Below are 14,715 nucleotides of genomic sequence, written 5' to 3'. Positions count from 1 at the left end.
ACACATCCAGAAAACTATTGGAAGTGCTTGTGTTGCACGCGTTTGCACGTGAATTATTCTTTTTGTTACTTCTGGCCAACCTGGTCCTGACGAGGTGATTCCTCAACGATCATGAAGGCGTTTATTCTTTGCACGTTTCAAGTCTTTCCATCGGGGATTCGCATAGGTCGGAGGGACCATGAAGGGATTACTGATGAACCTTTTTTCGGCAGAGCAACACACTATGAAATAGGAGTACATTTTTGCCGACAAAAGTAACATAATCTTGGGTGTACTTAAATCTAACATAATCTTGATCCATTTCTTGCCAAGTTATATATATCGTAGTCTCATGTATTTCAATTATTGAACATCTATAGCTTCTTTATGCATCTAAAACGAAAACATGAATTCTGCTTCATTCATTGAAATGGAAAGAGAATACAAAATACAAAATCAAAAATGGAAAACATAGATGTTGTACTCAACACTAGCATCACCATTTGTAAGGTTGAGCATATGAGTTCGAGCTTGAACATAACCACGAGCAAACCGAAACAATCCACTACCACCGATAATAGGCATCTCCCTGACTTTGGAAAACACAGTGTTCCTTCCCATTATACTTATAGTACTGCCGTTGTATTTCCCAACCATGAAAGCAAAATTCATGTTCATCAATAACCCAAGCTCACCAAGGGAAGCCGAAGCATATAATCCCTGGGCTCTTCCAATAAGTTTGGAACTCAACTCAGGTCCTTCTGTTATTGGATCGTCGATCATCGTTATCATACCGAACGCAGTTGGTGATTTCTTCGTTCCCGGTGCATTTGCAACAGGAACTGCTGTTGGATTCTTGCCACCAACAATATCATGCCAGTATACACGGAAATGACTTAGTTTCTCCTTTTTAAGACCCATCTTAACTGGATCTAAAACTTTGCCGAAACTTGATTTTCCATCTACAACTATGTTGTTGAGGTAGAAGATCACAAAGATAGAGAGAATCACAAGGCTGCTAAGTGAGTTTCTTGACTGAACTTTTGCCATGATACCTGAAAACTTGAGGAACCAGTGACAATTAAAGGAACTAGCTAGTGGGCACCTATATATATAGAGAGAGAAAGAGCCCTCAAAGTTCAGATCTAGTGTATGGTTTTAATTAATCACTGTATATAATATTGTGTTAGTGCTTCTCATGTTTATTTGTACAAACACATCTACCCACGAGCAGATAAAGAGAAAATAAAGTTGGAGTGAACGTAGGGGCAGAAATTAAAGTGTTTTATTCGATCCAAAATTAACAAACCAAATAACTAACTAATGACAAAATCGATATGATTGGGATGGAGGGAAAGAATCTAAAAGCATCGATGTAAGGGTTGACGACATTGGGTAACTACAGTATATTAGAGGCTTCAAACACATCTTTTCTGGTCAAGTATGCTAGTTCCCACCAGTCAAATTCGTAATACGTCGGTTGGTAGGCCAGATCAAGAACAATTTGAGCACGAGGTGAACTTGCATGGCTTTGGTTGCCGAATTTTCATGTTTTGTAAATTTGAAGACCTATATCAAATCAAATCTCCATCTTGAAAAATTATAAAAAGCTCATTCAAATATTCAATCCTAGCTTAGCTTTTGAATTATTGTCGGTTGTTGAGAATAATTTATTTTATGTATTTAGTTCGGATAAACAGCGTGTAACATGATGCTGTTATTTATTATTTATATGGTACACCACCATGGTTTGCCGGCCGGTACCGCAACTGGGTTTCAAGAGAAAGTGTCCCGGCAGGAAAGAAATTGCCCAAAAGAGTACTACTCACCACCGACTACCCAATGAGGGACCTACAGTTGGGCTAAAGGGGCTTTAGTCCGGGTAGACTTCCCAGTTCACAAGCCATTTCTTTTTTTTTACTCGACCAAGATTTCTAGCTCGGGTCTTAAAAGAAAATTTATCTTTCCTGGATCCGTCCCTAGATTACCTTGACCCAAAAAAATTCTTTACCAAAGTGGAGAAATCATAATCTGGTGGGTGAAGCCTGCAACCTACAACAAGACTTTGAAAACACCCGTATGTATCACGATATCTTATAAAGAAAAATGTTAGTGTTTTACGATCATTACTTGTCAGTACAACTAGTCTTCGCTAATTTGCCAAAGAATCCTATCCCCACTTTTTACTTTCAATGTAATCCTAAGTCTTATAAATACACATCAAAGCCCTTCCAAATCTTTATATCATCACTTTCATTTCACCGGATTACTAAATCTCTAGGCTCTCATTTAGTCAAAGCGCGCAATGGCTGAGAGTAGTTTCAAAAGCTCTCTCTCACAACTCTCTTCATATTTGTAGTCTTCTACATCAGCAATATTGTTGCAGTTGATGGAAAATCACAAACTTTTGGTAGAGTTCTAAATCCAATAAAATTAGGACTCAAACAAGAAAAACTTAGTCACTTTCGTGTATATTGGCATGATATTGTTTCTGGCCCAAATCCTACATCAATTCGAGTTGCAGGTGCACCTTCAACAAACAAATCAAAAACTGGGTTTGGAGCTATTGTAATGATTGATGACCCATTGACAGAAGGACCCGAATTGAGTTCAAAACTTATGGGACGAGCTCAAGGATTTTATGCATCTGCTGGAGTTAACGAAGTGGCTGCATTGATGAATATGAACTTTGCTTTCATGGTTGGAAAGTACAATGGAAGTACCATAAGTATTATGGGAAGAAATAAAGTGCTGACTGAAGTTAGAGAAATGTCCATTGTTGGTGGTAGTGGGCTATTCCGGTTTGCTCGTGGTTATGTAGAAGCTCGGGCTAAGAAATTGGATTATAAAACTGGTGATGCTACTGTTGAATACAATATTTATGTCTTTCATTACTGATCCATTCTATTGTCATTTCCATTTTAACAGTTATTGTACGATTTCCTATTTTTAACAACCACTGTATGAGTTTTTTTTAATCTATATGAATAAGGTTTTGTTAGAACGATTATGGTGATATTTTTAATATCTTTCGGAATGTCTGCAACATCTCCCTGCACAATGATTATGGTTGCTTGTAACCTATTTGCCAGCTGAATACCAAAGCTATATGCTTTTGCCTATGCCACAGTTGAAGAAAATTATATTAAAGCAGATAACACCACTACCCATGTGATTGCCAAAAAAATCCATTGTGATTGCGAATGTAGTTACTTCGAATTTGGGTTCATCTCCATCGGGACCGAAATACAGGGGAAATTTTATCTCGGGGAGATTCTCGGTGAGGTTCTCTGTGAAATCTCGGAATAACGTACCGTCGAAAATTCATGTCCAATTTTATACATGCATATATATATCAAGCATTATTCAAACGCTTTTCACACATAATTATGAAGAAAGGAGGAGGGTAATCCCATAAAACAACATTGTTTGGATTGTCGGTCATATGTGAACGTAGTTTAAAGCATGATGCAAATCAAACATCTTAAAATCTTGAAGAGATTTGTTGATACATTGTTGGACCGACAACCGAGTGTTATCAAAGTTAAATCATTTCTTGCTTTCCATATATTCCACATTATACATGTCCAGATTTAAGATCATCCACTTAAACCATCTGACCATACTTAAAGCTAAAAATGCGGGGTACCAAAATACACCATCAACTTTTTCTTAGGCCAACCTGTATGGAATAAATTCAAATACAATTCCAAGAGTTCAACCTAATTAATGAATCTCAATCAGGAATTATATGAAGAGCTTATATATTTTTCTCTCACATCAGAATGTAAACAGAAACTAGTTCGTGAACCTGATTATACCGCGAGAGTACTTGGACGATTCCAAAGATCAATATCCAAGAATCAATCAAGTCGTATCCAACAATTGCGATGGACTTATCTAATTGAATTGATTTTAACGTACAACCTGTGATATTTCAATTATAAAGATAAACAATATAATGCGGAAAAGAAATGACACATACACCAGAAATTTTGTTAACGAGGAAACCGCAATTGCATAAACCCCGAGACCTAGTCTAGATTTGAACACCAAACTGTATTAAGCCGCTACAGGATCTAGCCTACTATCAGAACTTCGGACTAGAATTTAGTTGAGACTGTATCTACCGTCACAACGATTCAGTTACAGTCGCGCGCTCCGTACGCCTCTTGAATCCCAGCAGGACTCCACGCAATTGATTCTCTTAGATGACGTCCTTTATAGCCTAAGAGTTGCTTCAACTCTTTAAACCAATCTGCCTCCCACAAATAAGCCTATATGTTATTTCCATTCTGGTCAAAGATCAAGGTTAGGTAGGAAATCGAATGTAATAGACAAAGTGTAGCAAACCTCAAAATATGATCTTATGACTACCGAAGAGCAGCCTAGATTATTATTCACCTCACAAGTATAAACTTGTAGAATCACAAATTCTGGGACGAAGATACATTGTGATTTCTATCTATATTGTTTGTTGGAGAAAATCTCAACAATCAAAACAAGATCAGGATACACAAACTATCAAGATAAAGATAGTTGGACCTGGCTTCACAAATCCCTAGTGAAATCTTTTTAATCGCTATAACTAAAAAGGTTTAAAGGAGAGGAAGACTCTAGTTTACCACTAGTACACACAAGAATAGTGTCAGGGATTCAAAATCTTAGTTGTTTTAGGTTCCCCTTATACAGACTTTCAAGATCAAGGTTGCTTTAAATTTAAGCTAAGGTAGCTTTGGAATCAAGCAATCAATAATCATCATTAGATGAAAAACTTGACTTGAGATTAACATAACAAAATATACACTCTGCTTAGGATGAACCGTAACCGAACCACGTATAATGACATGTTCATGAAGGTTAGCCGAAACTAGCCAATTGAACGATAAGCTGAACCATTTTTATATAACACTTTAAGACTTTAATCTTGAGTCACAAATGTGATCAAACATGTCTAAATAGTGTTTTTAGGGAGTTGTTCAAATGCCTATTATCTCATAGAAATAATTCTGATGCATATGAAAATATTTGACAAGGTAAGTATGTGTACCTTGTATGTGTATCGTACTTGTTCGTGAATATTTTTGTCATAGTACGTGTACCGGGTATGTGTACCCTTAAGACAAAATCGGGTTCAGGAACTCACATATCTTTTAGGGTTTGCATACTGGGTATGCGTACCTTTTCGGTTTCAGGAACTCACAGATATTTTATGGTTTGCATACTGGGTATGCGTACCTTCCTGGTTCACGAGTCAACATACTTTTTATGGTATGGATACCGGGTATGCATACCAAAACGTCGTTGCCGAACTATAGCTACGTCGGTACGTGTACTGGGTACATGTATTGCGGCTCTGGACTTATAACAGTTATCCCAGTATGTGAACTGGTATGCATAATGTCTTGTATCCAGATCAACAACAGTTTTATATCTCTATAATAATCAATATGAAACATTCTCGAATAACATCAATAACACATATCACTGTTCCAGACTATTTTCAAATGATTAAATCTCGAATCATAATTAGGTTATAAACAATAAATTGCTTTTAACCAAATTCATCAAGTATGAACAAATTTTCTTAAGCTTAGCATATTTCGAGAACGATATTCAAGATAAACTTGACCCCAAATTTCTGTTATGCATGTACTGTTTAATTTAGTCATGCGACAATGTCTCATAGATAGAAAGGTAAAAACTTGAGAATTAGGTGGTTCGGTATTCACTTACGTTTTGTTAAAGAAGTTCTCTAGATCCCATGTTGATCTTCGCCTTCAAATGGTAGAACGCAGTGATATCCGTTACTCAACTACACACTTCTATCCTAGTCCGAGACTTGACCAAATGTATACTAGAAACCAAGATACAATTTTGACAACTAAATTTGACAACAAGATTGAGATAGCAACACTTGTGAGTTCGACCGAGCAATGATCTAACAAAATCCATGAAGACGAAGTTCACAGTTCATATTGCTCGCACACAGAAAAGAGAATAGTAATATTTATATCCGATAATCACCAGCATCAGTAAGGAGATGGTCTCCTAAAACATTTTGCAAAAAGTAAATCACAACTTACTTGGTACATTTTACATGTCCGGACAATCTTTTAACTTCATTAGATTAGACTACAAACACTATAAGAGATAGGAAACCTACCTGATTGTAGAGAAACAATCATTCCAATCCTTGAAAAAACTTTTAGCTTTTACTTAATCTTCTTTCTTCTTCTAACTTTTTCACAGAAACTAGAATTTCAAGAGAAGGTCTTAGCGCGGACCTTTTGAGGGAAAACAAAAATACCAAAACCCTAGTCTCTTGCACATACTTTATATGCGTTTCTTTTTAGTCAAAAATTTTCAAAACTTGCGAGATTTCTGCCACTAAAATTTAATGAATAAAACTGTTTTGAGTAAGGGAATAAATTACTCACCAAAATCCAGAGAAACTACTTGACAATGTATAATTCTTGGATAAGGGGTATGACATGTAAGAACCTGTTGGTTTATTATGGAAACTCCTTTAGCTTAAATAAGCCCAATGGTTTATTATAGAAACTCGTTATTAGTTTATTATAGAAACTCGTTTGACTTATGTAAAAAGTATGGTGTTTTATTGTAGAAGCCCATTAGGCTTATGAAAGAAGGCCAGTGGTATATTGTAGAAACCCGTTTAGTTTGTGAAAAAAGTCTGGATTGTTGTAGAAACCCGTTGGTTCATTCTAGGAACCTGTTTGGCTTATGAAAGAGGTCCAGTAGTTTATTGTAGAAACCCATTGTTTTATTATAGAAACTCACTCGGCTTATTTTGGATGCACGGGATGGTTTATTAAAGAGACCTACTTGGCTTATTTTGGAAACCCGATATGATTTATTAAAGAAACCCACTTGGCTTATTTTGGAAGCCCGACCTCGTTTACTAAAGAAACCCGTTTGTTTGTTTTTTTCGAAGCCCAGTCTGGCTTATTATAGAAGCGCAATTAGCTTAGTTTGGAAGTCATTTCAAGATAGACACAAATTTTGAGAAGATAGATATGGATTTTCCAAGATAGACACAAATCTTGGGTATATGATCTTCCACGATAAACACAGATCTTGGGGAGATAGACAAGGATCTTCTAAGATAAAAACATATCTTGGGAGATAGACAAGGATCTTACAAGATTGGTGCAAATATGGAGAAGATAGACACGGATCTTCCAAGATAGATACAAATATTAATGTATAAATACAAATCCAGGTGGTTATTTTAGGATTACTAGGTAGTTATTTGGGATAACTACATCCAGATTTGGTTTGTGTCTATAAATAGAGGCTAAAATCCAACTCAAAGGGTACATAACTTGTTTTCTTTCCATAGATCACCTGCTTAGAGCTCTTTCTGACTTTAGCATCGGAGTGTCTTTGCAAGTACCCCCTTAATTTTCATCTGTAATTTCTGGAGAGTTGAAGCAACACAGATATTTGATCATCTTACGCATATCTCGAAGATTATTGGGATAATTAATTTTGCATTGCAACACCCTTACACGTATGTGTAGAATTGGAGAAGTGATGCTAGGGTACCAGTTATGTTAGTGTTTAATAGGTGCAATATAGGCTTAGGGAAAGTCTTACTGTGCAATCCAAGCTTGGAAAAAGTGAGGAATGCTAGGTCTAATGGCTTTTAAGTTTTCATCATCCACACTTTTTCCAATGCATATTCTAAAGTTTCATGGAAGATATCTTAGAACCCGAAAATATGGCAATCCGAATTACATTAAATGCAATTCCAAACGCGCTCAATTTTGTGGTTGATTTTATTTCTAAATCTAATGCTCTCTTTTTTACTGTAGATTTTGTGGGCCAAGATTGAATGCAATTCCGAATCTCGTTTGATGCAATTTCCATTCGCTTTTTGGAATCGATCTTACCTTCCACCATTAAACTTGAACTTCCATGATCAATTTCAAGTGCTTAGATGTCATGGAATTTGGAAGATGGAATTCTTCCATCGTAAGACTTGCTCTTAGGAGAGGAGACAATGTATTGAGAAACTCCAAGGCCGATAAAAATCTCACAAAAATTGTGTTCCATCACCACTTACCTACCATGCTCACAAAGTTACAAAACCTTACTCGAATAAATTCAAATAATATTACAAAACCTTTTTTTTTTGAAGGGAGGATGTAATATATTAAAACTATCAAATATAGTACAAGAGGTTTACAATTTCATTGTTATCAAAAACATTAGATTCAATGCTAGATTTCTGAATTTTTTGTTGTAGTTTGGTAGACATATGCTGAAGACTTTTTATTCTTGCTTCCTTAGCTAAGTAGTCTGCTGCTGAATTGTGCTTCCCATTTATAAACTTTACCTGCGCTTGAGGAATATCTTTCAATATTATCTTGGTTTCGTGCAGAGTGTTTTCAGCTGTCCAAGGGAAACCTGTGCTTACCGTGTTGATATTGTCTACAATAACTTTGCAATTGGAGACTATTGAAACGCTTGACAATATATTTTCTTTTAACCATTTAACCTCCTTTAACAAGGATTTTGATTCTGCATGAAAAGCCAAAGACGCCTTCTCTGAACTCTTTGAAATGTGCATGAAGGACTCGTGGTCCACTGAATAAAGGATAAGGCAAAACCCATTGAAAGGTCTTCTTTCTTAAAGGAAGCATGTATAAATATTATCCAATCTGTATTTAGATCGGACCATTTATAATGGCCGAAATCTCCTTTTGGTTGTCAATTCCCTTTTGAATTACTTTTGTGGGATTGAGTGTAAAAATCTTCTTATCTGGTCAATCAGTTTAATTGGATCTGGATTTAATTGGTGACTATTTTCTCCACTAGGATAGTCGACTCTTTTTCCGAAATCCACCCTTTAATCCACGAATTAATCAAGTCAGTATTTCCTATCAATATAATCTTTTATAGAGAGAAGCCGAACCAGAGAGCTCTAGCAAAGGGGCACGATCTGAATATATGATTGTCGGTTTCCTGGACTTGAGCATCGCACATCTGACAGTGAGGATCGATGTCTGGGTTGTGGGCCCCAAGTCTCGCAGAAGTAGGTAGAGCTTTCTGAGTTAATTTCCAGATAAATAATTTAATTCTTGGTATCGCCTTAATTTGCCAGATTTTTTCCCATGAAAAATCTATGGGGGAATCGTTATCCTCAACTTGATTTATTAAAAAAATAATAAATATTTTTAACTGAGAAGTTTCTGGAGTGATTATGGCTTGTATTTTTCTTCTGTCTTTTGGATAAAAGAATTTGTTCAGTTTTTCCAGATCCCATTTATTTTCTTCTGTTATTAACTCTTGAACCAATTTTGGAGCCGGGTCTTGAATATTGGTTGGTTGAGAAATTATTTCCTCATTTGGAATCCACCTGTCTTCCCAAATTCTTGCAGATTTACCATCTTTGACTTGCCAAAAAAAAATTCCTTTAATCAGGTCTAAACCTTTTTTGATGCTTGTCCAAATCCACGATAAATTCGAAGTTCTAGAGGCTTCTAAGGGGTGAGAATTTGGAAAGTATTTCGCTCTGATGAGTTGGATCCATAATTGATCTTGCTCTAAAATAAGTCTACTGGCAAGTTTGGTGAGTAGAGCTATGTTGAATTTGTGAGGGCTTTTTAATTCCTAGTCCTCCTTGCGAGATAGGCTTGCAAATGCCAGTCCAACCTTTGATGAACTCATCCTGTCTTTTTTTCCCTTTTTTGTTTCACCAGAAGTTTCTTTGGATGCGATCCAATTGATCCAAGATTTCTTTTGGAAGAGCAAGTACTTGCATTTGGTAAGTTGGAAAGGTTTGGAGAATGGATTTTATTAAAACTGTCCTGCCTGCTTGAGATAGGAGTTTTGATTTCCAGCCTTGCAGAGTGGAGGAGCGGCTCGAGATTAGCCTTTCTATTCTTGTCAAAAAAGAAGGGGCACCAAGATATCTATCATTTTTAGTCATCAATGAGATTTTAAGAATTTTGGCTATTATTTTTCCATGTTTAGGATGAATTCGAGGGCTAAATCTTAGTCGAATAAATTTAAATAAAAAAGAAGCTCGCTGAATAATCATTCAAATGAAAATACTCGTACAAAAACTGTAAAGTGGGAATACGACAATAAAATGCATCAGTAATGATAGACATAAATGTTGTATTCAACAGTAGCATCGCCAGTTTTAAAATCCAATTTCTTAGTGTGAGCTTGAACATAACCACGAGCAAACCGGAATAGTCCACTACCACCAACAATGGACATTTCTCTAACTTCAGTCAGTACTTTGTTTCTTCCCATAATACTTATGGTACTTCCATTGTACTTCCCAACCATGAAAGCAAAGTTCATATTCATAAGCGCAGCCACTTCATTAACTCCAGCCATTGCATATAATCCCTGAGCTCGTCCCATTAGTTTCGAACTCAATTCTGGTCCTTCTGTCAAGGGATCATCAATCATTACCACAGCTCCAAACCCAGTTTTTGAATTCTTTGTTGAAGGTGCCCTTGCAACTTGAATTGCTGTAGGATTTGCGCCACCAACAATATCGTGCCAATAAACACGAAAATGACTGAGTTTCTCCTGTTTAAGTCCTAATCTGATTGGATTCAGAACTCTACCAAAAGTTTGCGACTTTCCATCAACTGCAACAATATTGCTGATGTAAAAGACTACAAAGACGAAGAGAGTTATAAGTGAGAGAGAACTTTTGAAACTACACTCAGCCATTGCCCTGAGAATCAATTAAGGAACTAAATGAGAGCACAGAGATTTACTAATCCGGTGAAATGGAAGTGATGGTATAAGATCTCGAAGGGCTTTGATGTGTATTTATAAGACTTGGGATTACATCCAATTGAAAGTAAAAAGTGGAGATAGATATAATGAGAGCTTCTGAAATGTATTTTGTAATTCTCCCAAAAAAAAAAGAAACTAATTTTTATTTTTTTCTTTCGCAAGTAAGCAAAGTCTACTACTGACAAGTAACGACAACATTGACTAAAATAAGCCAACGATGAAACCAAATTTTCTTTAAAAGATATCGTGATACATACGGGTGATTTGAAGCCCTTGTTACACGGTTAACTCTAGTGAGTCGTGATTATGATTTCTCCACTTTGGCAAACAAATCCAATTGTCCAACTAATTAGCAAAGAAATTGTTTAGGTCAATGGAGTAGTAGGTGGTGAGTGCTTTTGTATTCTTTTTGATATTTCTTTCCTGCTGGGACACTCACTGGTAGCTCATCTACTCCATGTTCTTAAATTATCATGAAGATGGGGTTGTTCATTGTTCCTAGTTAGTAGGGCTGTTCACCTGTTGAAAAGAAACTTAATAAAAGTCGGCTCCTCCTGCCTACTCTGGAAAACGCATTATCGTGTCTCCGCTCTCGCGTGCTTTAAGTTTCCTTTTCTTTTTCTTTTCACGAGTATGGCGTGACCATTACGGCTAGTATTATATTTAATAGCGTGATCTTCACTGCCTCATGATAATAGTTCACACTTTAGTTTTAAAAGAAATAATAATTTACACATTCAAATCTTAATGGGAAAATTCTTGTTATGATGCCATGACATAGTGTTATGCTTGTACAGGGAACACAGGCTGCTAAAGAACACACGGTTTGGGGGACTGATTGATCAATTTGCAAATACATTAATATGTAAAATCCCTTTAGGGCAGCAGTTATTATTGAAATTGCATTTCAACTTAATACGTAGTTAAAAGCTTAAATTACTTAGTGACATTAATATATCGAAATGTAACTTATATTGAAGTTTTACTGTAATTACAATACTAGAATGTCTGCTATGTTTATAATGCCCCAACTGTCAAGATTTTATGTATGAAAGGGTACGTCCGAGAGAGTTACGAGACTGAACTATGTCACTATGTAACTTGTTAAGCTTATCGGCTGCAACCCTTGCCGAATTACAAACTACTGAGTCTGGATATGGACGAGTACACGAAAATGACAAAGTCTCTATTCTTCCAAGCTCATTTTTGTAACCATTTTACAGAAGGCGGTGTTTGATTTTGCTTCTACTACAATATGAAGATAGAGCATGAAAATAGAAAGAATTATGAAATTAAGGAAAATGGATTATCTGAACCTTTGTGTACATAGACAAGAAAGAACTGATAACATGATTCAGATCCAACGGATAAACCCCTCAAAACAAAATAAAATACAACTAAATTTATTTTTAATAATGAAAGACATAGATGTTATACTCGTTAGTAGCATCACCAGTTTTGATATTATAGTTCACAGTATGAAACTGAACATATCCTCTAGCAAATCGGAAAACTCCGCTGCCACCAATAATTGGCATCTCTCTTACATCCGACAACACAGGGTTACGTCCGAATATACTTATCGAACTTCCATTATATTTTCCGGTACTAAAAGCAAAATTCATCGCGACTATATATGCTACATCGTTTAGTGCTGCAGATGCATAAAATCCTTGTGCTCGACCGACCAGTTTTGAGCTCAATTTGGGACCCTCAGTTAATGGATCATCGATCATAACCATGGCACCAAATAATGTTGCGGATTTGTTCGTTGATGGTGCTTGAGCTATTCGAACGGCAGTGGGATTAGGACCTGAGGCAACGTCGTGCCAATATATGCGAAAGTGACTTAGTTTTTCTTTTTTAAGTGCCATTTCTGTGGGACTGAGAGGTCTCTCGGAGGTGGCATTTGAGCTACCGACTGCTGGGAGGATACTGTTTATATAGAAGATGAAGATTGAGAGAAAGATGAGAGAGAGAGTAGTGGGAATTCCGGCCATTGGACTTCAGACGAAATACAATGTAAGAAAGATATCAGTTGATGTTGGGCCAATTGATTGGGCGGAGCTTAAATCAGAAGAAAAGAAAAAGGGGAAATTGGGCAGAGCTCATCCAGGGCATCCACTTGATCTCCTTATATAAACAAGAGTGTGTGGGGCTGTGATCAAACAAGAATTTATTATTTTATTCTGAAGCAGTCGAACAAGGATTGATGAACACCCTCTCAAGGATATTTATCAATCCAGAACAGAGTTTATTTTAAACAAAATTTAATAATGTGGTAATTCACCAATATATACTAGTATCGGAGGACTTTGGACAATTAAATTTTTGGGGGCGTTTTTAAACCTAGCTAGTTTGAGGCGTACTTCAATTATCCGAGCATGCCGTTAGAAGATAAAAATGATCATTTTGAGGTAATTTCAAAAACCCCCAAACCCATTATGTATGGCTAGTTTATCCCTAATTGATTAGTGTTAATTCGGTGGATTAATAAATGTTTAAACTTGTTTGCTGATAAATTAACTAATGCTAATTGATCATTAAAATATGAAAAAGAAAATTGATTTTTTTTAAAGAACATCAACCAGGAATTGGTGGATGTTCATGCCCACGTAGACTCATTGTGGGTTGATGTTGTTCGTTCAGGAAGAACACGAGAAATCAGTGTATACGAATGTGCATATCAACCGATTATAAAAATCATACTCCAAAATCGTTCAATATTGACATTCATATCGACCAATTGTAACCTAGAAAACAAACTAAAAAAAAAAATCAAGTTTGCTTTTACCCGGAATCGGTGGAGATGAACTTTCACATCAACTAATTATCTGCTAATGTTGAAAAACGTCAAACATAATAGTAATCCATACTCGACTCAAAAATGATTATGATTTTATACTCATTCTCAGATCGAGTACGAATCATACTCTGAAATCTGAATGGTATGAACTCATACTCGTTTTCATTTCGAGTATAGAATTATACTCATTTGATTCAGGTATAAAAGCATACTTGGTTTTAATTTATGTATAAAATTCGTGCGTAACATTCATATTTATTTTTCAATTTAGGTATAAAATTGTTTTCAGTTCGAGTATAAAAATTTATCTCACATCACTCATCTTTAGAATGAGTATGAAATCATACTCAGTCTATGATCTAGTATATCATAAGAACGTTAACAATCGTCGAATGTTTATACTCATCCCCACCAATTATAGTTTAAAAAATTAACAGAAAAAATCGGTATTTCTTTTACCCAGAATCGGTCTACATATATAAATATCCACATTGGCTGATTCTGGGTTGATATTCTTCAACCACAAAGAACATCAACAACAATCGGCGATGTGTATGTGCATATCAGCTGATTGTTCAGAATCTGAAAAAATGGGGGTCTAACAACCACACCCAATATTTCGTTTAGGCAATCTGTATGGACTAACTCCGGTATACATCCAAGAGAATCAACTAGACAGTCAGACTCAATCAAGGAAAATACATCCAAGAGTTGTATCTTTGTTTCTCAATGTAATCAGCAAATCAAACAGATAGAAATCTGCGAGCCTGATTATTATGAGAAACAACTTGAACGGTACCAAAGACCAATGTTCAAGTGTCAATCAATTTATATCAACAACCAAATGTTGGATTATCCAATTGATTAAACTATGCACAACCTGTGATATTTCAATTATATATAAAAAGTATAATGCGGAAAAGAAATAACACAGACACAAGAAATTTTAACGAAGACAAGGACACAAGAAATTTTAACGAAGACACCTGTGTTAACGAAGACACCGCAAATGCAGAAAAATCCCGAGACCTAGTCCAGATTTGAACACCAAACGGTATTAATCCGCTACAGACACTATCCTACTGCAAGTTAACTTCAGACTGGAATGTAGTTGAGCCATAACCAATCTCACACTG

At 36.0% G+C, this 14,715-nt stretch overlaps 4 protein-coding genes across 4 annotated transcripts; 1 reads left to right on the top strand and 3 right to left on the bottom strand.

Moving 5' to 3' along the window:
- Positions 1–334: 334 nt before the first annotated feature.
- LOC113308856 (dirigent protein 22-like) lies at positions 335–1,186 on the bottom strand. Its single transcript, XM_026557305.1, has one exon. It carries the CDS (start codon positions 1,027–1,029, stop codon positions 436–438), a length of 594 nt encoding a protein of 197 aa, XP_026413090.1. The 5' UTR covers positions 1,030–1,186; the 3' UTR covers positions 335–435.
- A 236-nt stretch (positions 1,187–1,422) lies between these two features.
- LOC113312931 (dirigent protein 22-like) lies at positions 1,423–2,983 on the top strand. The gene is made up of 2 exons (XM_026561664.1): positions 1,423–1,494; positions 2,299–2,983. The coding sequence occupies exons 1-2, from the start codon at positions 1,423–1,425 to the stop codon at positions 2,875–2,877; spliced, it is 651 nt and encodes a 216-aa protein (XP_026417449.1). The 3' UTR covers positions 2,878–2,983.
- A 7,035-nt stretch (positions 2,984–10,018) lies between these two features.
- On the bottom strand, positions 10,019–10,887 carry LOC113311092 (dirigent protein 22-like). Its single transcript, XM_026559943.1, has one exon. The coding sequence runs from the start codon at positions 10,702–10,704 to the stop codon at positions 10,108–10,110; it is 597 nt and encodes a 198-aa protein (XP_026415728.1). The 5' UTR covers positions 10,705–10,887; the 3' UTR covers positions 10,019–10,107.
- Positions 10,888–12,042: 1,155 nt separating this feature from the next.
- On the bottom strand, positions 12,043–12,965 carry LOC113313292 (dirigent protein 22-like). Its single transcript, XM_026562045.1, has one exon. It carries the CDS (start codon positions 12,771–12,773, stop codon positions 12,183–12,185), a length of 591 nt encoding a protein of 196 aa, XP_026417830.1. The 5' UTR covers positions 12,774–12,965; the 3' UTR covers positions 12,043–12,182.
- Positions 12,966–14,715: the final 1,750 nt, after the last annotated feature.

This window comes from Papaver somniferum, chromosome 9 (genome assembly GCF_003573695.1).
Source record: "Papaver somniferum cultivar HN1 chromosome 9, ASM357369v1, whole genome shotgun sequence".
NCBI classification, from domain to species: Eukaryota; Viridiplantae; Streptophyta; class Magnoliopsida; order Ranunculales; family Papaveraceae; genus Papaver; species Papaver somniferum.
The sequence above is the reverse complement of the archived record's forward strand: the minus strand, read 5'-3'. Positions and strand labels throughout refer to the sequence as shown.

What these genes read in the sequence shown, in the direction of transcription:
- LOC113313292 (XM_026562045.1), bottom strand. Translation starts at nt 12,773, where the DNA reads ATGGCCGGAATTCCCACTACTCTCTCTCTCATCTTTCTCTCAATCTTC.
- LOC113312931 (XM_026561664.1), top strand. Translation starts at nt 1,423, where the DNA reads ATGCTAGTTCCCACCAGTCAAATTCGTAATACGTCGGTTGGTAGGCCA. An exon ending in AAGAACAATTTGAGCACGAG is followed by an intron (nt 1,495 to 2,298) that starts GTGAACTTGCAT and finishes GGCTGAGAGTAG; the next exon opens with TTTCAAAAGCTCTCTCTCAC.
- LOC113311092 (XM_026559943.1), bottom strand. Translation starts at nt 10,704, where the DNA reads ATGGCTGAGTGTAGTTTCAAAAGTTCTCTCTCACTTATAACTCTCTTC.
- LOC113308856 (XM_026557305.1), bottom strand. Translation starts at nt 1,029, where the DNA reads ATGGCAAAAGTTCAGTCAAGAAACTCACTTAGCAGCCTTGTGATTCTC.